This window comes from Theobroma cacao, chromosome 4 (assembly GCF_000208745.1).
Source record: "Theobroma cacao cultivar B97-61/B2 chromosome 4, Criollo_cocoa_genome_V2, whole genome shotgun sequence".
In the NCBI taxonomy this organism is placed as follows: domain Eukaryota; kingdom Viridiplantae; phylum Streptophyta; class Magnoliopsida; order Malvales; family Malvaceae; genus Theobroma; species Theobroma cacao.
In genome coordinates this window covers 22,049,524-22,074,679 of record NC_030853.1, presented here as the reverse complement: position 1 = coordinate 22,074,679, position 25,156 = coordinate 22,049,524, and the positions used below count along the sequence as shown (strand labels likewise).

General features: G+C 34.2%; 3 protein-coding genes across 3 annotated transcripts; all 3 read left to right on the top strand.

The window, feature by feature from the left end:
* LOC18602110 (aspartyl protease family protein 2) lies at positions 3,173–4,948 on the top strand. The gene has a single exon (XM_018118662.1). It carries the CDS (start codon positions 3,346–3,348, stop codon positions 4,756–4,758), a length of 1,413 nt encoding a protein of 470 aa, XP_017974151.1. The 5' UTR covers positions 3,173–3,345; the 3' UTR covers positions 4,759–4,948.
* Positions 9,424–10,466, top strand: LOC18602109 (metalloendoproteinase 1). Its single transcript, XM_018119249.1, has one exon. It carries the CDS (start codon positions 9,425–9,427, stop codon positions 10,307–10,309), a length of 885 nt encoding a protein of 294 aa, XP_017974738.1. The 5' UTR covers position 9,424; the 3' UTR covers positions 10,310–10,466.
* On the top strand, positions 20,785–21,915 carry LOC18602105 (metalloendoproteinase 1). Its single transcript, XM_018119263.1, has one exon. The coding sequence runs from the start codon at positions 20,820–20,822 to the stop codon at positions 21,726–21,728; it is 909 nt and encodes a 302-aa protein (XP_017974752.1). The 5' UTR covers positions 20,785–20,819; the 3' UTR covers positions 21,729–21,915.

The following is a 25,156-nucleotide window of genomic DNA, read 5'->3' as shown; positions in this document are numbered from 1 at the left end:
GCATGGGCACTAATACGATGATATAGCAATATTAGCATGACATTGATAAAATGATGTGATGATGTTGATGTGGTAAATCGAGAAAAAAAAATTTTAAAAAATTTGAGCCACATCATAGGGACTACATTGAATAAAAATGTATAGTAAAAAGATTAAATTGAACAAAATTGAGATGTTTAGGAACTAAATTGAACAAAAAAATATATTTAAAAAATACAAAATTTTGACTAGATAATACATGTACTTATTAATAAACCAAATGTTTAAATGTAAAAGATTTATGGTATTAAGAGATAAATATAAATATTTTCTTAATCATTTGATTTCGTAATAAGTATATTAATTTATCTTATTTTTCAAAATTAAGTTTGAATTCTACTTCCATAAAAAAATTTCAATATTTTATAAAGTTATTTTTATAAATATCATGATTAAAATCATTATCACTTAAATTTTCCCTTTTTATAAATGCTAAGTACTCAAAATCACAACGTTAAATGAGATGATTTATTGAAAAATTATTGTCATTAAAGCATTTAATGGGCTTACATATATTAATAAAGGCAATTAAATCTTTTTGTTTCTTTTTATAAATGAATTATGAAATAATCTCCTTAAAAATAATATCAACTTTAATAAAAAAAAAGAAAAAAAATTACGTGATAATGATTTTATATAAGTTTAATAATTTTAATATATATATATTTAAAATTTAATATACTATGGAAAAAGAAATTTATAAACACATAAAAAATAAGATAAAATAAAAATAAGTTTTCATTGGGCTTCATGGGCTCTAAGAAAAAAATGTGGGACTGAGTCCAATCTAAAGAAAAGAAATCAATTAGATCTCAAAACCCAATTCACAAAGCCATCCCCTATAATTAAGACAAAGATAGGAAGGCTCAAAATGGAAATGTACTAGGGTCCAAAATGGTCCAAATCATTAAGACACTGAAAATAATGTTAAAAAAAATAAAAATGATAATAAAATCATTAGGATAAAATGAAGTGTCTATAATTAAAAATATTAATTATAATGTGCTGATCTCTGTCTACTTTGTTATTGTAGTTAAAATATTTCAAATTGGACTGAACAAAAGTGATAACATGTACCAGGAAGCAAATGATTGCTTACCAATCTAAACCCATGACTAAGACCAACATAAATGTATGTATGTATACTTGTCAATGGTTGCATTGACAAGTAGAAAAAATGGCTTTCCAGAATTGAAAGCACTAGCTCTCTCATGTTTTTTCTTTTCTGAGCCTTCAATTGTTGAATCTTATTACCTAGTTGTTGTGCTTCCGTCACTTCTCAAGCTGGACAGCTAATAGGACTTGAGCTGTGAGGCCGAGGGCATGGCAATTTGTGATTTCTCTGCGGTTTTCCAGCATAGAGGGATGTCCTCCAGGATCCGGATAGAGTCTCCATCTTCATTATTTCCACATCATTATTCTGCTCTGGAGCTGGAAGTTGTTGATATTGTACGCATACTCCATCCCAGAAGCGTTACTGTCAAATATGAGGGCATGGGGACTGCAATTCCCTTCACGGGAAGCAATGCTTTGTGAATCCAGGTTACAACGGCTCATTGTCTGAAACGGTAGGGTCGAACAAGTCAAACGACCTTGCAGTATGCCAACAAGGCCAGCTGGACAGCATACGTGGCGGATTCTCATTGGACAGCAGAATGGCCTCAGACATCGTTGGATTGGAATCCTATAAAACTTGTTTCAAGTCTCTAGTTTTAATTTTTTTTTATTTTTAGTATTAACAAAACAGACAGCAACAACTTCAATTCCGCCAAACCATGCAAGATGCACATAGGGGCGGAGCTATAGCCCCCAAAACTTTTAAAATTTTTTTCATAATATATAAATTTTTTTTAAATTTTTTATATATTCTATTACTTGCTCCCTCAAAATAATTTTTTATTTAATGATTAATATAAATAAAAAATAATAAAATGATTTCACTTATCTCACTTAATTTTAAATTTTTTTAATTTATATTATTATATTTATTTATATTTGTTTATTTATTTATTTTTATTTTATTTATTCATATGTTATAAGTTTCTATAAACATTCTTTCTTAAATTTCTACAAATCATTAACCATGTTTTTTTTCTTTCTTTTTTGTTATATAATATGTGGTAACTACTTTCTACTTGCCATATTATTCTTTTTTATGTTACATAAATTTTATTTTTTTATGATTTTTATATTTAAAAATTAATAAATTATTATATAGTTCTCAAATATAAGTTATAATATTACATTGTTACTTAAAATTTCATCAACGTATCATTTTTTTATCAATCTTGATTATGTAAGGAGAAATTAACTTGAGTATATTTTTTTATATGTTTTACATTTTATGTTTAGTTAAAATGAAATTCTCTTGAATATATAGTATTTAAATAATTCTGATTATATAAGAAAAAATTATTAATCTTATATATCGTTTTTAACTATCTATATTTTATAAATTATAATTTTATATTTAGTTTCATATTTCTATTATCAATATTTTTATTATTGATTGAATTTAATATATTTACTTTTTAAAATTTTTAACTTTTATTTAATTGTGTTTGACCCTCTCAATAAAATTTGACTAATTTTATCCCTGAATGTACATGCAATGCATTAACAAATCTCCCAAAACCAAAACAAAGACAAGGGTCGAAAAGTTGGCCGTAACTCATAATTATGTCATTAAGAAAAATCAGAGCAAACAAACTGACAATTTTCTCACCACCAAAATAGCAAAGCTTTGGAATAGTACAGAGAAGGTGGATGAGAGTTAAAACGATTAATTAATTAACCTACTGAACAAATAATCAACTTCCGAGAAGTTCCCACGAGTGGTTTTCTAAAAGGCATTTGAGCCAACATCCCACGTGCACAATCTGCCCTCACCCAATTTCTTTTGAATTATAGAAGAGGATTTCATTTCATTCAATGATACCAATACCTTATCTTTCACCTTTTTTTTTTTAATTGGCATTTTAATTTGATCAACTCGTGCTTATAAATATTTATCACAAATTAACTGGAAAAACAATTCTTCAATAAATTCAAAGAAATATCACATAATAATAATAATAACTTAAAAAGGTCAAACTTTTATCATTTAAGAAAATACATTCGGGGTACTTTGTCTTTTTTGAATTGAAACCGCGAGGAACCGGCGGAGACAGGTAGCTGAAATCACCGTAAAAAAGAGTGGTTGCGTTTAATGTGAATGGCTATTACTGTTTGGCATTCAAAGCTAACTTTTGAAACCCAATAGCCCTATTCAACCTGAATGCCAAACAACGTCTCTCTTTCTCTCCAATGCCTCTGAAAATGGTGGCACGCTCTCCCATCTCTTTAATCATTTTTCTTCTGCTTCTCCCCTCAGATCTCAGCAATACCCCAGCAGCCACCGCGACCTCCTCAAAAGAGTACCTGAAGCTCCCACTACTCCACAAAACCCCATTTCCATCCCCGACCCAAACCATTCTCTTCGACATTCACCGCATCTCTTATCTCCACCGCCACCAACACCACAAAAACCCAAAGGGTAGCATTAAGTCACCCGTTGTATCCGGAGCTCCATCAGGGTCCAGCCAGTACTTCGTGGAGCTCCGCCTAGGCTCCCCTCCTCAACCCCTTCTCCTCGTCGTTGACACCGGCAGTGACCTGCTCTGGGTCACGTGCTCCGCATGCCGTCACAATTGCTCCTTCTTCCACTCTCCAGGCTCCACATTCTTAGCTCGCCAGTCCTCTTCCTTTGCCCCCCACCACTGCTTCGACCCAACATGTCGCCTCGTCCCCCATCCCGACCCGAACCCTTGCAACAGAACCCGACTCCACAGTCCTTGCCGTTACCAATATCTGTACTCCGATGGCTCCACAACCAGAGGTTTCTTCTCCAAAGACACAACTACATTGAACATTAGCTCCGGGAGGGAAGCCAAGCTTGAGAAACTCTCTTTCGGGTGCGGGTTTCAGATCTTGGGTCCAAGCGTCTCCGGTGCCAGCTTCAATGGTGCTCAAGGGGTAATGGGCTTAGGTCGTGGCCCTATTTCCTTTGCCTCTCAGCTTGGCCGCCATTTCGGCAACAAATTCTCCTATTGCCTCATGGATTACACCTTGTCGCCACCTCCAACCAGTTATCTCATCATCGGCGAAGGTGGCGACGACGGAGACAAACAAAACGCCATTTCAAGAAACCCCAAAATGAGCTACACCCCATTACTTATCAACCCTTTATCTCCCACATTTTACTACATAGGGATCAAGAGTGTGAAAGTTAACAACGTCAAATTACGGATTGATCCTTCTGTTTGGTCCCTCGACGAACTTGGCAATGGCGGCACTATCATGGACTCTGGAACCACTTTAACTTTTTTACCTGAGCCGGCCTACGTTAAGATTTTAACAGCGATTAAACGAAGAGTAAGGCTGCCGAGTCCGGCAGAGTTAACTCCGGGTTTCGACTTGTGTTTCAATGTGACAGGGGAGTCAAGGCAGAAGCTACCAAGGCTGAGTTTCGAACTAGCCGGTGGGTCGGTGTTAGAGCCGCCGCCGAGGAATTATTTCATCGAGACGGAGGAAGACATCAAGTGCTTTGCCGTCCAACCGTTTGGCAACGGAATGGGGTTTTCGGTGATAGGGAATCTGATGCAACAAGGGTTTTTGTTTGAGTTCGATAGGGACAAGTCGCGGCTCGGTTTTTCTCGTCATGGCTGCACCTCATCTTAGACTTCCCGTCGTTGCTGGCTCACTGAGTCGACTCATTTTGCATTTTTCTTTTTTAATTTCTTGAATATCCATGTCTTTGTGATAAGCAGGAGTAGTTTTAGCAAAAAAAAGTTTAATAGTTTTATTGTTGTTGAAATAAGTATATTTAATAAATATTTTTGGACATTACGGGCGTTGTCTATTGGAGAAACCATGCTTATTTTCGGTGTTCCAATTTAAAAAAAAAAAGCAACGAAAAAAAAAAGAGAGAGTTGAGATTGGCTACGGGAAAGGACAGCGTGGCAATTGTTTAGTTGGTCTCGTTCTCAGTTGTTGTCTGTGGTTTTCACGTGATAGTCTTTTGCCTTTCTCTTTCGCAAAGGTCTTTTCTTGCTTTTTGAGTTGTGAGTCTACTCGTTTTCTTGTCAGGTAATAATTTGTCAACTGAGAAACAAAGATTGCCTCACTGTCTCAGAATCAATGCTGGATATTTTGCCTGCCCCATATTAAAAGGTCGTAGACTTCAAAAGGCTTTATTAGAGTGCGCTCAAATTAAGCTCCACTAATATGATCCGTTGGATCTGATGGCCTCACTTAAATGTCGTTGGATGTGTGGACTTACTACGTGCTTTTTGAAACCAGTTAACAACAAACATTCTAAGGTGTGCCGCACTCATGCCATAAATCGGTACAAGTCATCAGTCAAGGAGCCAAAGTTAGGGGATTTAAATATGGAGGTTCTGCGTATGTGTCATCTAACGATTACTAAGGACCTAGACGAAAGAGGTTGTTGGCAAAGTAACCAGGGCTGAGCTAGCCCAATTTTATTGAGAGAGTCAAATAAAGTTAAATAAAATTAAAAATTTTAAAAAATTAATTTATGAAATTCAATTAACAATAAAAATATTGGTAATAGAAATATGAAATTAAATATAAAATTATAATTTGTAAAATATAAATAGTTAAAAATAATATATAAAATTAATAATTTTTCTTATAAAATCAGAATTATTTAAATATTATATATTCAAGATAATTTCATTTTAACTAAACATAAAACGTAAAACATATAAAAAAAATATACTCAAGTTAATTTCTTTTTACATAATAAGGATTAATAAAAAAATGATACGTTGATGAAATTTTAAGCAACAATATAACATTACAACTTATATTTGAGAACTGTATAATAATTTATTAATTTTAAAAATTAAAATTATAAAAAATAAAATTTATGTAACATAAAAGAGGAGAATATGACAAGTAGAAAGTAGATACCACATATTACATAACAAAAAAGAAAAAAAATATGATTAATGGTTTGTAGAAATTTAGAAAAGAATATTTATAGAAACTTTAATATATGAACAAATAGAATAGAAATAAAAAAATAAATAAATATAAACAAAAATAATAATATAAATTAAAAAAATATAAAGTTGAGTGAGATAAGAGAAATCATTTTATTATTTTTTATTTATATTAATTATTAAATAAAATATTATTTTGAAAGAATTAATAATAAAATATTAAAAATATTAAAAAAAATTTATATAATATGAAATGAATTTTAAAAGTCATGGCCCCCCCTTCACATAAGGAGGCTCCGCCCCTGAAAGTAACCCTTTTTCCTCTCACATTATAGAGGATTCAGTTTCCAAATTCATATAAAAGATGCCTATAATGACTTGAATCACTGACTTAATAATCTTTTGGACTTAAACGGCTCGAACCTAAATTATGCAACCTTTAACTTTCACTTCACATTTTGTTTGTGTAAAGGGTTCGTTTAGTAAAGAGAGAGGAAGGAATAAGTGAATTAGAATATGCTAAAGGCGACAAAGAGGATGATTACAACAGTCTTTGAAATATAAGTGTTTTGATGGCAAATGATGAGGCATAAGAAAAGGTGGAGGAAGTGACAGATTACGACGAATGGGAAAGATTGGATAAAAAGAATATTGAAGGAGTCTCGAGGGAACTTTTAGAATAATCTCTGTCGGATTTTTAATAATTTTTTATTATTTCTCAACCTTCAAGGCTCTCATATTTATACTAATTAGAAGCACCTTATTAAAAGTAGTTGAGAGAAATGCTTACCATGGAAAAACATTAAGAACAGTTTATAGGATATTAAGAAAATGGTGATGTAGTTGAGTAATGGTGATAAGTTTTGGGTAATAGAATAATGACACTTAATAGTGTGCTATGTGTATTCTTAAGAAAAAAAAAAAAGGTAAAATACATGTACTTCAAGAAAAAGTTAAGAGGAAAATTTTCTTAATTATCTCCATATCTGAGTCATCAAGTTAAAATTTCTAAAACATCTCAAATATAAAGGTAATTTATGAACCCTACTACTTATTTTGAGTTATTTTTATTTTTACGAACAAATAATTGTTTTATACTTGTTTTTGAGTGTTTCAAAAGCTTGAGCAAAAACCTCAGCAGAAGGATAGACAGCAGCAGCAGCAGCAGCAGATAAACTTCAGTAGCAACAGCAATGTTACCCAACTGACCTGTACGAACAAGACAATGACCAATGATCATCAGCCATCAATAAGGAAGCAGAATACAGAATCAATGCGACAGAAGCAGTCAAATGAATCAAGTCAGCATGTGAAGACAACAACAGTCAAACAAATTTTACTATGTGCGGAAAATCTCAGCACAGAAGTCAGTTAGATTTTGTCAAGAACACATATCACCTTATAAGTATATGACCGTTGGAGAGTTTCCTTACACTTTCTGTCTTGTAAAACAGCCTATATATACCGCAATGATGTACTTGTATCGATACATTCGAATGAGAAATTAATAAGTTACATATAAAGCTTCTCTCTGTCTCTTCTTTAATTTCTTCTTCTCCTCCTCTTAACTTACTATATTCTTAACTTTTCTACCGTTTGAACTTGTGAAAAAGAAGGTAAAAAGAAAATCCCCTTTGCCCCATATGCAAAAAGGAAGAATCCATTGAACATATATAACTTGTTGCTCTGTCATTGGGATATGGCAGTATGGTTTGGTTTGGATATTGGTCATAAAGTGAATAGAGATCAGATCACTTCATTCGATGAGTGGTTTGGGAAAGTTGTTGATGGGTGCAACGTAGAGCCAGAGCCTAAAAAAAGTATACTTATTTCTATTGCTTATGCTTACTGGCATATTTGGAAAGAGAGATATACAGCGTAACAGCAGTTATGCAGAATGTGATACGGATTCCTGTTGCAGTTATAATTAAGGAATATAAATGGTGCCATTTCAGAACAAACGCATTTACTTGAAAAGGATAATAAGGTAGAGAGTCATGGTCATAGGCAGAGAAACTCTGATGCTTGGGAAAATCCTGATCAAGACTGGAACAAGGTAAACTGCGATGTACGATGGTGCTTTTTGTCATAATACACAAGAGGCAGGGATTGGGGGTGCCAATAAGAAATGAGGAAGGCTGTCCGGCTGATAGGAGGAATTGGTATGAAGGTTCTGGTAAGCTCCAGCTTTGAAGCTGAGGCCGTGGCTTTTAAGGAAGGAATTCAATTAGCTCCATTCTGAATCTGAAGAAATCTATTGTTGAAAATTGATTCTGTATTGGTGCATGAAGATATCCAACAGGATAGGACTAAAGGGAACTGGAGACTTAGGCCTTTTGTAAATGGCATCGAGGCAATAATGGAGCAAAAGTTTGAAGGTTTCAAAGTTCAATGGATCAGCAGGCTAGGTAAGATCTTTAAAAGCAATAAAAGATTATAAGAGTAGAAGTAATGAGTTCTTAATACTATACACCAATTGATTAGTTCAGCTCCCATTGATAAGATCAAACTCTTTGAAATTTAAAATCCTAATAGTGAAGGGATAAAAATCTTTCCAATAGTACTCTTAAATCACAATCTGCTTAAAGAGAGATATCAATTGGTAATAAAAGCCTAGTTAAAGAAAACATCATCATCTCGTTTGGAGAAACAGAACAAAATGGGACCAATTTTGTAAAGTTTTTTATGGCTAGTTTCCCAACCTTTGAAAAGAGAGTAGCCAGGCTAGCTGCTTTGAAGACATTAATTCATAGTAAAGTGTTACTTTTGTAGCCTTCACTCCCCTAAATTACCCCCTTTTTTTTTTTTCCATTTTCACCGTCTATTAAAAATCTATTTAAAAAGTGAGTGAGAAGATAAAGTCAATCTAAAAATTGAATGGTTAAAAATTAATTAGAAAATTTTCGCAAAACGAAAAGGAGTGAAGAAGAAAAGTAAATAGAAAATTCTTTTCAAGATTATAAAGGTACAAGAACAATGAAATATGGGGTTAGATTTTTAAGTGAAAATATTTGTTTTTATGATCACATGTTTATTTTGCTAGTAAAAAGAAATTATTTCAGATATAAATTTAGAACCATCAGTATTTTTTGGAATTTAATATCTGGTCATAGCTCTTTTAGTGCTTACCGAACTTGACATTAAATTTTCTTTTGTTTATCTTGCATGAAAATCTAAAATTGAAGGCAATCCTAACTTAATTACTTCTATGGTCAATTTGTGTAGAATAAAGTAGGTAAATAAATAGGAAGGAAGACTTTGCGCCGAACGTAGCCCAAACAATTATCAAAGAGAGTTGTTGTAGCAGAACTCATGCAAGCACTTAACTTTTTGAGTATAAATAATTGAATTATCTTCCACTACCTCTATCAAAAGCAATGGCTGCCAAGCTTTCTCATCATCTAATTTCCGGAGCTTTCTTTCTCTTCCTTGTAGTTCAAGCTTTGGTGGTTCAGTCTGAAATCCAATTTTCCAACTCCCTCCAATTTCTACAGGGAGCTCAAAAAGGATACAAAGTTAAAGGGCTTAATCACGTCAAGCAATACTTCAAGGCCTTTGGCTATTACCCCAATCACATCAATCTCACTGATGATTATGACGACTCGTTGGAATCCGCCCTAAAAAAATATCAAGAAAACTATCGTCTCAAGGTAACGGGTAGAATCGATCCTGATACCATCAAAGAAATGTTGATCCCTAGATGTGGTGTTGCTGACATTTTTAACGAGTCAAATTTTGAGTATGACAAGCTTGACATGGTAGCTAACTATACCTTTTTCGATGGGATGCCTAAATGGAGCAAGCGTCAACTCACCTACACTTTCCGTTCCAGTGCAATAGTGATCAGTGTTCAACAATTGAGGCCTATCATCGCTAGGGCATTCGAGAAATGGGCAGCTGTTTCCCAATTCACTTTCCGGCAGGCACCGACATTCACCCAAGCCGATATCGTGATCGGGTTTCACCGCCGCTTTCATTGGGATAACTATCCTTTCGATGGCCCAGGAAACGTTTTGGCTCATGCTTTTGCGCCGCAAGACGGCAGGTTTCATTACGATGCAGATGAGAATTGGAGCACTAATCCCACCACAGTGAACCAAATTGATGTGGAATCCGTAGCAGTGCATGAAATAGGACATCTTCTAGGCCTTGGACATAGTCGGGATCCGAATGCGATTATGTTTGCATTATACATGCCCGGAACCATCAAAAGGAATCTAGGCCAAGATGATATTGATGGCATAGGAGCTTTGTATAGCTAGCATGGAAATGAGCTGTCCTGATGATGGGGGGTTGAATTTCTTTCGTGGGCTGAGGCGGACTAAGATTTTCATTTTTTTTCTCCAGTAGTATCTTTTTTAATACAGTAACAATCTTTCCTTTCATAATTAATGTCTAAATTTGACTACTTTTTGTTTATGAATCACTATTAATTAATATTAAATATATTCTTTTCAAAACTATGAATAAAATAATTGTCAAATACATAATTATTAAAATTCTATTTAGTCAAATATTTAAAATAATTAAGATCAACGTTGAAACTTAAAAAAAAAACCAAAACTATATTTACAAAATTTGATAAATTTACTTCTATAAAATTAAATTTCTAATATAAATATTTTATAAATATTATTTTCATCTTCAAAATATGAAATATTGATTCCACCATTGCATTAATGGTGGGTAATTGTTTGCAGAAAATAAGGCATCTTGTGCATAAACATGTTTCATTCGCAGGCAGACACGGCTAACGGGCCTACTAGTAGCTCATGGATGTTTTTTGCCTTGCAGGGAAATTCTGAGCTTAGCTTAGTTAATATTAAAATAATTAATCAACTTAGAGATCATAATAGACAAAATCATTTAAGTCTCTTTTTATTAGTTTAACATTGTTAACCGTAAGGAGAGAGAAAGAACTTTTCTTTTCTTGTACGGACGGCGACTGAAAGCAGGGGAGGGAAAAACAGAAAACCCAGTACCGCCTGTATGGAGGCGGACTCATCGGGAGCCCCACCAACGGATGCTGACGGGAACCAAGGGAGAGAAGCTGTTAGAGTGGGATCGAAACGAGGAAGAGTAAGGCTGGAAAGCAATGAGGAGGGCGCAGATTCAATGGTCTTGATCGATCAACAGGCATCATTGCAGGATGGAAAACCAAGATCATCATACAGGAATGTCTTACTGCCGGACGATACAGAGGCAATGCCGGTTTCAGAAGATTCGGAGGACGAGGATCGTCTTTTGGAAGATTTTGAGTCTGATGAAGACGAGTTTAGATCTGACATAGAAAGTCCATATATTAGTCTGACTAGAGCAGATAAAGAAAGGATCAGGAAACCGTGGAGGAAAACCCTAATTGTAAAATTGTTAGGGGGAGATATAAGCTATACTTACCTATGCAACCGAGTGAAACAGTTATGGTCCTTAAAAGGAGAGTGGATCTAGACAATGGTTATTACTGTTTCAAATTCTCTAATAAATCTGATTATAGGCATGTTCTGTCAGAAGGCCCTTGGATTATTGCGGATCATTATCTTACTATTCGAAGATGGTCTCCAAGATTTCGATCGGATGAAACTTCCATTGATTCTGTAGCAGCATGGATCAGACTACCAGGCATGCCATTGGAGTTTTATGATAAAGAAGTGATGTCCAAAATTGGGAATCTATTTGGGAAAACATTGAAGATAGATCGAACCACTTCCTATGCAATAGGGGGAAAGTTTGCGAGGATGTGTGTTGAACTGGATCTAACCAAACCATTAGTTCCCAAAATCTATATAGGAGGACGATGGCAAGGGTAGAGTATGAAGGATTACGCATGTTATGCTTCCATTGTGGGAAATTCGGGCATGGTTCAGATCTTTGTCCAGTCCGTCAAAAGGAAACAGAGGGCTTTTCGGAGGAACAAGCAACCAAATTAGCTTCAGAAAAGAAAAATCTTGTAAGGGAACATGAATCTACACCCTATGGGCCGTGGATGGTGGCTAAGAAAACCTATAGATGGAACAGTGGAAATAGGACTGAGGGAGGGACCAAATCTAAACTAAGGATGTTGCCACAGATAGGGACGTCTAAAGAAGTGGCTAAACCGGGCTCAAGATTCTATATATTAGTAGAGGAAGGAAATACTCTAGATGATGAGGAATTTGTTCCCGAGACCATGCTAAGGGGGGACACGAAAAAAGTACTTAATAAGCCTGAAAAAATTGTTACGGCTGTGCAGAAGAAGCAGAATTTGAAGGAATCTCTACACGAAGCAGCGAATGTATCTAACAGGAATCTTACTCTTTTAGCATCAAAAGGTACACTTGTGACATCACTGGTTCCTAAGATTGTTTCATCAGAGACAGATATTAGGAGCAATGAGAAGATACAAGCAAGGGAGAATAATGTTGCATTGATGGGGTCAAGTGGAATGGCTATACTGAGAAACTCTCAAGCACTAGTGGAGATAGCATTAGCTAGTCAGACTCGGATGGAAACCATTCCAATTACTGCATCTTTCCCAATACCACAACAGAAAGCTAATGTTGGAAAAATTGGAGTTGGTATAAATGGCGTTGCCAGGGAACGAGAATGCCTAAAGAAGGATGAAGGCAATCATATCAGAACAGAGGATCTCTCCTCGTCGGTAGATATGGACTTGGAGATAGGAGAAGAGGACATTATGCAAGTTTAATCTTGCTAATGTTACAAGCTTTCTTTTTTGCTTTGTATGTTAGGTTGGTTTGAAAGTAGATAATTTTATTTTATGAGTTAGAACATAGTGAGTTGGAATGTGAGGGGAGCTGCCTCTCAGAGATGTATCCGGAATGTCAAGAATCTAGTTAAGCTGCACAAGCTTCATGTTCTCATTTTATTGGAGCCAAAGATTTTGGGTGGCAAGGCTGATAGAATTTGTCGTAGAATCGGAATGAAAAAATTTTTCAGGGTTGAAGCTAATGGATTTTTAAGGGGCATTTGGATCCTATGGGATGATATTAGAATTGATATTGAAATATTGGCTTTCTCATCTCAATTAATACATGCTCTAGTAAAGTCACAAGAAGCTACATGGTTGTTAACAGCAGTATATGGTAGTCCTATTGTGGAGGAAAGAAAATGACTATGGAGATCACTATGTATGGCAAGTAAAGCACATGGTTTGCCGTGGATGGTTTTGGGAGATTTCAATCAGGTTTTATCACCAGATGAGAAACGAGGGAGACACAGTGTGAACTTTAGCCTTTGTAATCAAATGAGTGACTGCATGTTTTACTGCAAATTAAGAGACTTGGGAGCTTCAGGACCGAAATTTACTTGGTGCAACAAAAGGGATGGGATCAATTATACTAGAGTTCGACTGGACAGAGCAATAGCAAATGAGGCTTGGTGTGATTTATTTCCTTGTGCTCAAGTATTGTCTCTGCCAAGAACCCATTCGGATCATCACCCTATTATGGTATAGTGTAATAACAGCTTGCAAGAGAATCAGCCACATAAAAGGTTTCGTTTTGAACAATCATGGATGACTCACCCAGGGTTTAAGGATTTTATTAGAGAAAACTAGAAATCAGAAGGGACAAACATTTATGCAGCTCTTAAAGATTTGTTAGTTTCTCTAGAGAAGTGGAAATATGAAGAATTTGGAAACATCCATAAAAGAAAAAGAGGGGTGCTTGCAAGACTTAAGGGAATTCAGTCCCGACTAGATAATAAGTTAAATGATTTTCTTCAGAATTTAGAAGTTTCACTAGTGAAGGAGTACAATTTAATCTTATATCAAGAAGAAGCTATGTGGAAGCAAAAGGCTAGACTAGATTGGGTGAAACATGGAGATGCAAACACTAAATTTTATCACACCATGGTAAAAAGTAGACATAGAAGGAATAAAATTTCGACATTAAAAAAGGATGATGATACATGGTGTTATGATCAAGCTGAAATGGAAAAATTGGCTATGGAGTTCTATCGTGATCTGTACAAGGATGACGGTGAGCATTTTTCTCTCCCCAGAAATACACAGTGGAAGTTAAAAGAAGAAGAAATAATAGCTATCTCTAAACCCATCTCTTATGAAGAAGTGCAAAGAGCTGTGTTTAAAATGAATCCAAACAAGAGTCCAGGATTTGATGGCTACCCACTAGCTTTCTTTCAAAAAAATTGGACTACCTTGGGGTCAGATATTTATAAGATGGTTCAGTCTGCATATAATTCTGGTTGTTTCCCAACTGAACTGAACTACATGTTGATAACCCTCATTCCTAAGGTGGAGAGCCCAGAAAAAATAACGCAGCTCCTTCCAATAAGCCTATGCACAGTCATGATGAAAACTATTAGTAAGGTTCTAGCTGAACGCTTGAGGCCGTTACTAAGTGATATCATAAGTAAGACTCAAAGCAGCTTTATCCCGGGGATACAAGCCACTGATAATATCATAATTGCTCAAGAAGCAATACATACAATGCGATCGATGAGAAGAAAAGAGGGAGTAATTGCACTAAAAATAGATCTTGAGAAAGCCTATGAAAGACTAAAATGGGACTACTTACAAGAAATTCTAGAAGAGATTGGTCTGCCATCTTCATGGGTAAATCTTATAATGTTTGTTGTGAGAACGCCATCTTTTTCCATTATTTGGAATGGAAGGATCTCTGATATCTTCTCACCTACTAGAGGAATTCGACAAGGAGACCCTCTCTCACCTTATCTTTTTGTACTATGCTTGGAGAAATTATCACAACTAATCGACAACGTTGTGAACATAGGAGACTGAAAATCATTACGATTGACAAGAGGAGGTTCTGCTATTTCACATATTTACTTTGCGGATGACTTGATGCTGTTTGGGGTTGCCTCAATCAAGCAAGTGCGAGTAATGAAAAAGACTTTTGACCAATTTTGTAAGGCATCAAGACAAAAAGTTAACCTCTCAAAATCACGAATGCTGGTTTCTGCTAACATTAGCAGCACAAGAGCTACTTTGTTAAGTAATGTGGCTGGGATGTCTTTGACTAAGGATTTTGGAAAATACCTTGGGACGCCAATGTTGCATAGAAGGATCTCGAGGGATACATATTCAAAATTAGTATCTAAGATCAAGGCTCGGCTAGAGAGCTAGAATAATAAAAATCTTTCAATGGAAGGAAGAATTTCACTAGTGTAAGCAGTAACTAGTACGATGGCTTCATATTTAATGCAAACACCTTTTCTCCCTGAGTCTACTATTAAGGAAATTGATAAGTTAATAGAAATTTCATCTGGGGACATGGAAGCAGCTCTAGGAAAATCCATTCTTTGAGCTGGGAAAAGCTCTGTGCAAGAAAAGAAGAAGGTGGATTACAGATCTGTGAGTCCAAAAAATTTAACTTAGCATTATTGGCTAAATTGGCATGGTGTATATGGCAGCAGCAAGAAAGTTTTTGGGTGCAGCTCTTGAAAGAGAAATATCTAAGGACTAAAGATTTCATGTCAGTAACAGCCAAATCAACTAACTCGCATTTGTGGAAAAGTATACTAAAAAGCAGAGTAGTTCTTGAGAAAGGATTAAGAATGAATATTACTAATGGACAAAAAGCAAAGTTCTGGACAGATAACTGGCTAAGGTGTGGACCTCTTTGCAGTTATGCTATTAATCCATTATCAGAGATGGATCTCGAATTACCTGTAGCCAACTTCTGTGATGAAGTAGGAAACTGGGATATGCAAATATAGGAGCAAGAACTTCCCCGTAATATTATACTGATGATTTTAGCAGTAAAGTTAGATCCTACTAGTGAAGAGGGAGATACTAGTTGTTGGATTCTGTCCAGTGATGGAAGGTTTTCAATTAAATCAACTTATGATCTGCAAAGGGTTGATTCTTTCGATGCAGAAACTCACTGGAGCTACATATGGAAAACTGTTTGCACCAGGAAGGTTAAAGTCTTCATATGGAGAATCCTCCATGAATCACTACCTACTTTGGTGTGGCTATCGCATAGAAATGTGAGTGTTTCCCCTTTTTGTTTTCGGTGTTGCAGTCAAATGGGGACCCTGCTTCATGCTTTGAGGGATTGTGGGCCTTGTAGGAATCTTTGGCTACAGATTGACCCCACATTAATAAATGGAAGTTTTTTTTCCCTTGACTTAAAAAGTTGGATAATGGACAATGTGAGAAGTGTAGATATCCTTGCTGGAATACCATGGAGCATTATTTTTATGTATTCTTTATGGTTAATCTGGTATTGGAGGAACCTTTTTGTTTTTTATGACTCTTTTAACTGGCCACGTGATGCTTGGCAGCAAATATGGACCAAATCTAAAGAAGCTTGGGATTTTTTGAAGAGAGAGCATGACGCGGTGAAGAAGGACATATTAATATCTTGGGAACTTCCTAAACATTCATATGTTAAGCTTAATGTTGATGGAAGTGCTAGAGGTCAACCCCGAATGGCGGCAGCAGGGGGAGTTATCAGAGATGAAGTTGGCAACTGGCTCCTGGGGTTCAACTATAAAATTGGTATTTCTTGTTCCTTGCAGGCAGAGTTATGGGCTTTATACTGGGGATTAACTTTATGTTGGGACAGAGGATTTAGAAAGGTTCAAGTGGAGTCAGATTATCTGCTTGCTGTCCAAAAAATTTCTAAACAAAGTTCGCAACCGGAGCAGAATGCAGGTCTACTCAAGTGTATCAAGGAGCTATTTCAACGGTATTGGGACTGTACCTTAACTCACATCCATCGTGAAGCAAATCAATGTGCGGATTGGATGGCCACTCACCATGAGAATCTTCTCTTAAGATTACATATTATGGATTCTCCACCACCTAGTATTAGTGCAATTTTACTTGCAGATAGTATAAGTATTTCTTGGTCTAGAATGATGTAGTGAACTTTATTTTTTCCACTATATATATAAAAAAAAAACTTAGAAATCATAATATCAGTTTTTGCCTAGACATAAAAGATTTTGAATGACACAGTCATCCTATAAATTAAATTTTTTCTATTTTAAAATTTAAATTCAAAACTTTAAATTTTAACACATATAAAATTTCAAATTCTTACCATTGAAAATATTCACAAAAAACAAAAAAAAAAATGAGTTGCGCACTATTTTTGCATTTTCAAGCTAAATTGCCTCATTATTGTCAACTTGTGATAACAAAGAGATTTCTTCTAGTAGGAAAATTTATTCATAATCTTCATAGCGATCCTGCTCGTCTGCTTGGTATATATTTGATAACTAAATTATTTCTCCATATCTTTCTGTAAACTGAAGCCTCATCTATGGTTAACAGAAGAATTTAAGTGGTGTGGCCTTATCTTTGTTATTATATGAGGAATGGCTGTATCAAAATGACTTATTTGTGTAGACACCCATTTTTTTAATTTCATGTTTTTATTTTTCATTTTTAGCCTTTAGTTATTTAGGCTTGGATATTGGTACAACTCATCTTAGGGCTTAGTCTTTAAGAGCTCTTTGGGCCTTATAATTCACTAAGCCCAATGATCAAGCCCAAAAACAAGATTTACTAATTAATCAAATTTAAAGACAGATCAAAGGGTATAATTAAATAAAAATAGGATTAGAACAAAATTAAAGCAAAGAACAAGAAAGAAAAATAAAAAAAAGGAAATAACAGGCAAATAAACAGTAGGCAAATCAGAGGGGCAAGGTTACTGTACGGCTACCCCACCCCTCAACCGATCGTGGACATAAAATCACATGGTCCAAAGGAGGAAAAAACAGCAACCAAAGAAAAGAGAAGCAGCAACTTTATAGAAAATATACTTTTACGTTTCCAAATTGATTATGATTTCATTAAAGTTTGTTTCAACTTTGCTCAAACTGTTACTTGATTCAAGTTTGTATATACATGCATCATCAAACTTGGCTTGAATATTTTACAATCTTAGTTTTGTACTTGGATTGATTGGGTAGTATGAATCATTAACAAAGTCAAATCATGAATTTTCAAAAAAAAAAAAAAGTTAAATCATGTTCAAGTTCAAGTTGGAAATTTGAGTTTAATTTCAACCTTATCATCATTAAAGATAAAACACTGACTAGGTTTCCAAGATAACCATCATGGGATGACTAGTTAACATTTAATTTCTTCATTAATTGTTGGGCAAGACTTGAGATATTATCTTGAATTAATTCATGGTACAAATAATTTACACTTAGAAGGAATAAAGATTTCTTTGAGCCTCAAGAGCTGCTGGACGAATTGTGACTTGGTGAATATGCATATAAATGTCTTTTAATTCTCCGTACATGCATAATGGACCATTTTACAAAGCATCAATAAGGGAGAACATCCCATTGTTAAAATATTCTTAGGTATCAATAAATATTAGTAATTTTTATTATGATTATATTTTTTATTTGAGAGAATGAAAAATTCAAATCCAATATTTTGAATAAAGAGATAATACATCTATTATGATTCAAATACTCAAATGTTAATTAATTAAGAATTGAACAAATTATCTAACAGCCCTATATATATATATAGCATTTCGAGCATTTGACTCATTAGTTGGTATATGATATTTAGATAAAAATAAGGTTCGAATTCTCTTTTTTCTAATTATAAATATATATATATATATTGTCATTTTCTGTAAGAAAAAAAAATCCATTAAATCACATTTTTTAATCACAATAATAATGCAGTAGATATCTTTTGAAATGAAGACTAGATGTTAATACAATGACGTCAAACATATCCTCATTAATGCATGTACATTTGAATATTGTACAAAGCATAAACAGGGGCCAAATATCTTGTTTTTTGTTAGGCGAGGATTGTAAATTAAAGATATGGTACAAATATGTGGGCGTGAAACCTAAAGTGGTGGTTTGATCCAGTCTTATCAATTATCGCATCATTTGTAAAAAATATCCCTTAAATCACTTATTAAACTTTATAAAGTTTTTCTATGAGCTATAATCCTATAAATAGATGATGAAGTTTCGAAATTTTACTATACCTGAATTTATATGATTGTTATATATCAATTTAATTTATAATTAGAGTGAATGCGTGACAAGCATATAAACAAAAAGTTATAAAATTTTTCCAACTACAACATCAATGTATAAGATAATAATAGTTATTCAATTATATTCATATTCATATTAAAACAAAATTTTCATGAAAATTTTCAATTATTGACACTATAATCAATAAGTTTTTCATCTAACTAGTTAGCTGGTTACGTGTTTAATACCTTTTATCAGATTCATATTATTCAAGTTTCACTCACTATCAGAAAAATGGACCTTTAATGACAAAATCAAGTCCATTGATGGAAATCCGTTAGTAATTTTCAACCGATTGTTGATGGAAATACCAACGGATCGAAAATAATCAAATTTTTGATGTATCATCAATAGAATATTGATAGAATTTACCAACAGAGTATATTCTATCGTTAATTATTTGGTGCGCATTAAAAGAGAAAGGTGAAAAAAATACCAATGGATCCATTTTGTTAGTATATTTATTACTTACAAAAATTGCCGACTGATTTATGGACGAAAAATATAATCGGTTGCTTATTTCCATAAACCCACCTGCACCATCTCCGATTGGTTTCTTCGGAGTTCAAGGCCCTGATCAGTTAGCATACTACTGTCTGGTTACTTTTGTTAGGTCGGAGTCACTCTTATCAATTATTGAACCATTCGTTAAAACTATCTTTAATATTGTGAAGTTTTTCTACGGACTATTAACTTCTACATTGATGATTAATTTTAAAACTTTTACTATAAGTGAATTTATAAAAATATAAAATAGTAACAATAAAAATATAAATAAAAAAATTTCTTGCATATAAATATATAGAAACTAAAACAAAAAAAAAACCTTTATTTTCATATGTAATCGTAATTTGCCAATCGTAGTTGATGTAGGATAATGCTTTTATCCATATCAAATAGAAGTGCAACTGAGTAAGAGCTCTGGTTATAGCCATGATAGAGGGAAACATATTTATGCCAAGTGCCAAAATTAATGACACTAAATTAATTCTCCATATCTCCACCCTCCATTTTTGAGTTTGTCTAAAGTGAATGGTTAGAAACGAGAGTAGATACCAAACTGTATAAATGAATATAGGTTGGTTTTAAAGGAAGAGAGAGAGAGAGAGAGATATATATATATAAAAAATATATATATGTATGTATGTATGTATATGTATAAAAATATATATTAAATTATTAAAATTTTAAAAATAAAATTAGAAATCCTAATGATCACGTGCCTATTTTATTAAAAAAGTTAAAAAATGACATTAAAATATGAATTTGATATATTTTCTTCATATTTACTAACTAATAAATACGCAAAAAAAATATTAATTCAATTGGACTATACTTACCTATTTCATGATAATACTTCACAGGATCTAATTGTTAATCTTGATAATTTCTTTTTTGGAAAGCATGAATTTCATTAGTGATAATGTTGATAAATATTACAAATCAAATGGGTCTATGAACTGAAATATGTGTATTATATGTTTATATTTAAAAAAATAAGAAAAATATATCAAATTAAATGGGTTCAATGAACTAGAAAAATTAATAGAAGGAACGGAACTCACATCTAGTGAGTGGTGACCTAATCGCCAATTGAATTTTCTTCTTTTTCTCTTTCATGTGTAGAAAACCAAAATAAGCTAGCCTAAACTTCAATGCTCCAGCATTTTAGTATAAATAGGCATGAAGCCAAGCACCAAAATGCACCCCAAAACACCAAAGCAATAGTTGATCTTACTACCTAGCTAGCTTGCAATGGCACCAAAACTTTCTCATCAGGTTTTTGAAGCTATCTTTCTCTTCCTCGTTCTGCAACCTTTTGTAGTTAAGTCTAGACCTCTAGAACCCGAATCCCTTCGGAATCTTGAACGAGCTCAGAAAGGAGATACTCTCAATGGGCTTAGCCATGTCAAGAAGTACCTTAGGGCCTATGGTTACTACCCCAATGACTTCAATCTTATTGACGATCATTTTGACGACTCTTTAGAGTCTGCCCTTAAAGCATATCAACAAAATTATTATCTCAAAGTAACAGGCAAGATTGACCCTGATACAATTAAAGCAATGAGGACCCCTAGATGTGGTGTCCCTGATATCATCTCTAACAGAACTTCTAATGACACTGGGGGAAAGCCTCATGGCGTCATATTTCACTTGGTTTCTAACTATTCCTTTTTCCCTGGAAATCCTAGATGGAGCAGGTACCAACTTACCTACAATTTCCTACCCGGTGTCCAGGTAGTTAGCTCACAAGTACTAAGACCTATCATTGCCCGGGCATTCCAGACATGGGCAGCTGTTTCTCCATTCAGATTCCAGGAGGTAGCACAAGGCAACCGAGCAGATATCAGGATCGGGTTTTACAGATATGAACATGGGGATGGCTATCCTTTTGATGGCCCTGGAAACATTTTGGCTCATGCTTTTGCACCACAAGATGGGAGATTTCACTATGATGCAGACGAGAATTGGAGCCCTAATCCTACTGCTCCTAACCAAATAGACCTGGAAACGGTAGCTGTGCATGAAATAGGACATAATCTCGGCCTTGGTCACAGTCAGGATCAAGCTGCCATCATGTTTCCATCTATACCAGCTGGAGCTACCAAAAGGAACTTAGGCCAAGATGACATTGTTGGTCTACGAGCTCTGTATGGCTATTAGCAAAATCTTGCTTGGTGAGACCAATGAAGGTTTCATGACATCAGAAGCTTGATTATAGCATATTAAATAAGTGATTAAACACAGATGAAAGAGTGGAATAAGAAGTGATCTATAAGCAAATATCAAAGCCATAATTTCAATGAAACGTATGCATAATTTCTAGAATAAAGTTGCTGTTTCCTATCTATATAGTTTCTTATACATTTGAAAGCCTCGAAGTTTCCCTTGCATTCATTTAATGCCTGCTAAAAAAGACGAGGCAGAAAATGATAGGTGTTTAGGCTGCAAATGAGCGAAATAATTAGGCTGAGTAATATTTCTTTTGATTTTGACAACTTAAAAGAATTTTTCATGTTTGGCTTAAAGTATAATCGAACTTGGATCAATATATAACATAAGCTTCGGTTTTGTATGAATAGATCATTGAATCATTCATAAACTTAAATCAAATTATGAGTAAACTTAAATTTTTTTTCTCTCAGTAAAGTTAAGTTCAAATTTAAGTTCGTATTTCAAGCTTATCATTTTGTTCAAACTCAAAGCGACTCTAAGAAGTAGCTAATCTTTGGCTTTGGTTTAATTACAAAAACAACAAAAAAATTCCTATAATTGAATTTTCTTCTACTACCTCTAGCAAAAGCAATGGCTACTGTCGTAACATGCCAAATCTGAAAACTCGATCGCTAGACGTGGACGAAAATAAAATAATTAGGAGTTGCCACCAATCTTTTTTATTTAGGTGTGATTGGCTATCTATTAACTCAATTATAATCGACGAAATTCTAAATTAATTTTAGGTTTGTCGAAAGAACGAGAACTGATCCACGTTTTTTAGAGATGAGTTCGGGAGTGCGGTTACCCACGAAGAAGGGTTAGCACCTCCGTGGCGCCCGTTCCACGAACGGTACCATTTAATCTTAAGTTATCCTATTGCAGCCTATCCTTGATTTTATTTCTATATTTTCTTAATCCTTGCTTATTAATTAATTCTTTATTATATCAGTTGATTGAGTCTTTTATTTAGTTTCACGGATGCACATGATGTGACTGTAAGATGATGTTATGATTTGTCAAATTTTAAATGATGAGGTCGGCAATCTTTTATCGAAAAATTGTTCGTAGATAATCCCAATGCTTTGGTGAAGTCTCGAAATTTTCCTCACCTAAGGATATCCCCGAGAAGGACTCATCTCTATGAGCTCTTCGAGGAAATCCCATTATCGAAATTCTCGCCCCATTGATAAGATAAACATGGCATGCTATAATAGGATAAAATGATGATATCTACATGAACGCATTAAGTTGGTTTGTTATTCATATGATAATATGTTTAATAATTTAAAGTGATTTATTACCTTGTTCATATATTTATTATTATTTTTTCTAATGTATATTATTTTTACAATGATTATTTGAGTTAATAGGCATCGGAGTATAGAGTTCGGATTTATCCCGACGCTTCAGTGAAAATCCGTCTCGAATTCCTCACCTAAGAAATTCACCCGAAAAGGTAACTCTTTGCTCTTTTTAAGTGGAATTTTATCATCGGATCACTCAAAATATTCATTTCATTATTTTTTTATAATAATTATATTTACATCATGTATTTTTTATTTATTATATTTTAACAACGATTATTTGAGTTAATGGGTATTGGAGTTTAGAGTTTAGATTTATCCTGATGCTTCGGTGAAAATCCGTCTCGAACTCCGAACCTAAGAAATCCACCCGAAAAAGACAACTATTTTCCCTTTTTAAGTGAAATTCTATCATCGAATAATTCAAAATAATCATTTCATTTTTTATAATAATTATATTTACATCATGTATTTTTATTTATTATATTTATGAATATCTAAATATATTTATAATATAAAGGTTTCTCCTTTTCTTTCTTTTCCTATCCTTCTTATTCAATTATTATTATTATTTTTTGGTTTTTTTTTGTTTGTTTTGATTTTCTAACACTAAAATGGACCTACATGTTTAAATATATAATATTTTCCTATAAAGGTCTAAAATTAAACCAAAATTATATTTTAATTAGATAAAATGAGCTAGACCCAAAAAATCAATTAAAACAGGCTTACAAGCAAAAAGGTAAGGGTTATACCTTTCTAGGACAATATTGGCCCAGCTTGAAGGCCCACGAAAGGCTCTAGCCTGCTGCATCGGATCTGCCTCTTGAGGCCCACACTACTGCTCTTAAAAGTACCGTTTTGGTGCTAGAATGGCCACTTCACGCTGCACCCAAAACAACGTCGTTTAGCCCGCCTCTATGCTTAGGTATAAAAGTTTCTCTTTTTCTTTTTTTTAATTCTCTCCTTATCATTTTCTCTCTCTAACCCGGATGCTTTCCCTCATCTCTATTGTTTTTCTTTTTTTTTCTTCTTCTTCTTCTTTTTTCTCTCTCATTCTTGGTCCGCAGCTCTCTATTCTCTCTTTCTTCTTCTCAGCGTCATTCCTTTCCCGTCGACACCTTTCTTCTTTCTCTCTTTCTTTTCTCGCCGACATCGCTCTTCTCTTGCCAGCGTCTCTCTTCTGTCTCTCTTTTCTTCCTTACCGGCACATTCTGTCTCTTTTTCTCTTTTTTTTTCTTTTTTCCTTCATTCTTTTTCACTCATTTTCCACCAGTGATCATAAGATCGGGCCAAGAAACCTTTCCCTTCTCTATCTTCACTATAGATCGATAGATCTAGCCCCCAAAAGCTCCATTTCTCTACCTAAATCGAAGCTCCCCTTTGTGCTATCGGCCACCTGACCTTTAAAACCCACTAAAAACCCTCACAAATTTCCCTCACTCAAGCACATCCAAACCCGAAATCCTAAGCCACCGTCGTCCTTCCTATTTCCCTTTTTTGCATATTTTTCGTATTTCTTTTGTTGTTGATTGTGGTTAGGGTAGTCTGTTGGTAGTTTAAGATTTTTTTGGTGGCTGATTTGTAGTTTTTTTTTGTTTCCATTTGATTTTTTTGGTTTTTGGTTTTTGGAAGATTAGCCCTTTTTTTTTTATCGTTTTCTTGTTTTCAAAAATCCCCCCCCCCCCTTTTGGTTGTTGTTTTGCCCCCTTTTTTAAGAGCTGGATTGTCCAAATTTTTAAATAATTCAGAGGTGATTTCATAGGTCCCCTAGCACATGCAAGCCCAAGGCAGGTGATGATTAGGGGAGCTGGTGTGATGGCCATAGGCCTAAAAAGCATTGACAGTGGGAGAGGGGTATGGGCAACCATGCTCTATCTTCCTATTTTTTTACTTATTTATTTGATTTATTTGATTTATTCATTTATATGATTTATTAATTATATTTGGGGCTCTTGGGAAGGTGTCTACAGTTGCCCCTCTTTGCACATTTTTGAAAATCAATAATAGTGCAAAGACGTAAACACTTTCCTTGGACCAGATTGAGTTTTTTCTTTTGTTTTTTTTTTT

Coding starts and splice junctions, on each gene's coding strand:
- LOC18602110 (XM_018118662.1), top strand. CDS start 3,346: ATGCCTCTGAAAATGGTGGCACGCTCTCCCATCTCTTTAATCATTTTT.
- LOC18602109 (XM_018119249.1), top strand. CDS start 9,425: ATGGCTGCCAAGCTTTCTCATCATCTAATTTCCGGAGCTTTCTTTCTC.
- LOC18602105 (XM_018119263.1), top strand. CDS start 20,820: ATGGCACCAAAACTTTCTCATCAGGTTTTTGAAGCTATCTTTCTCTTC.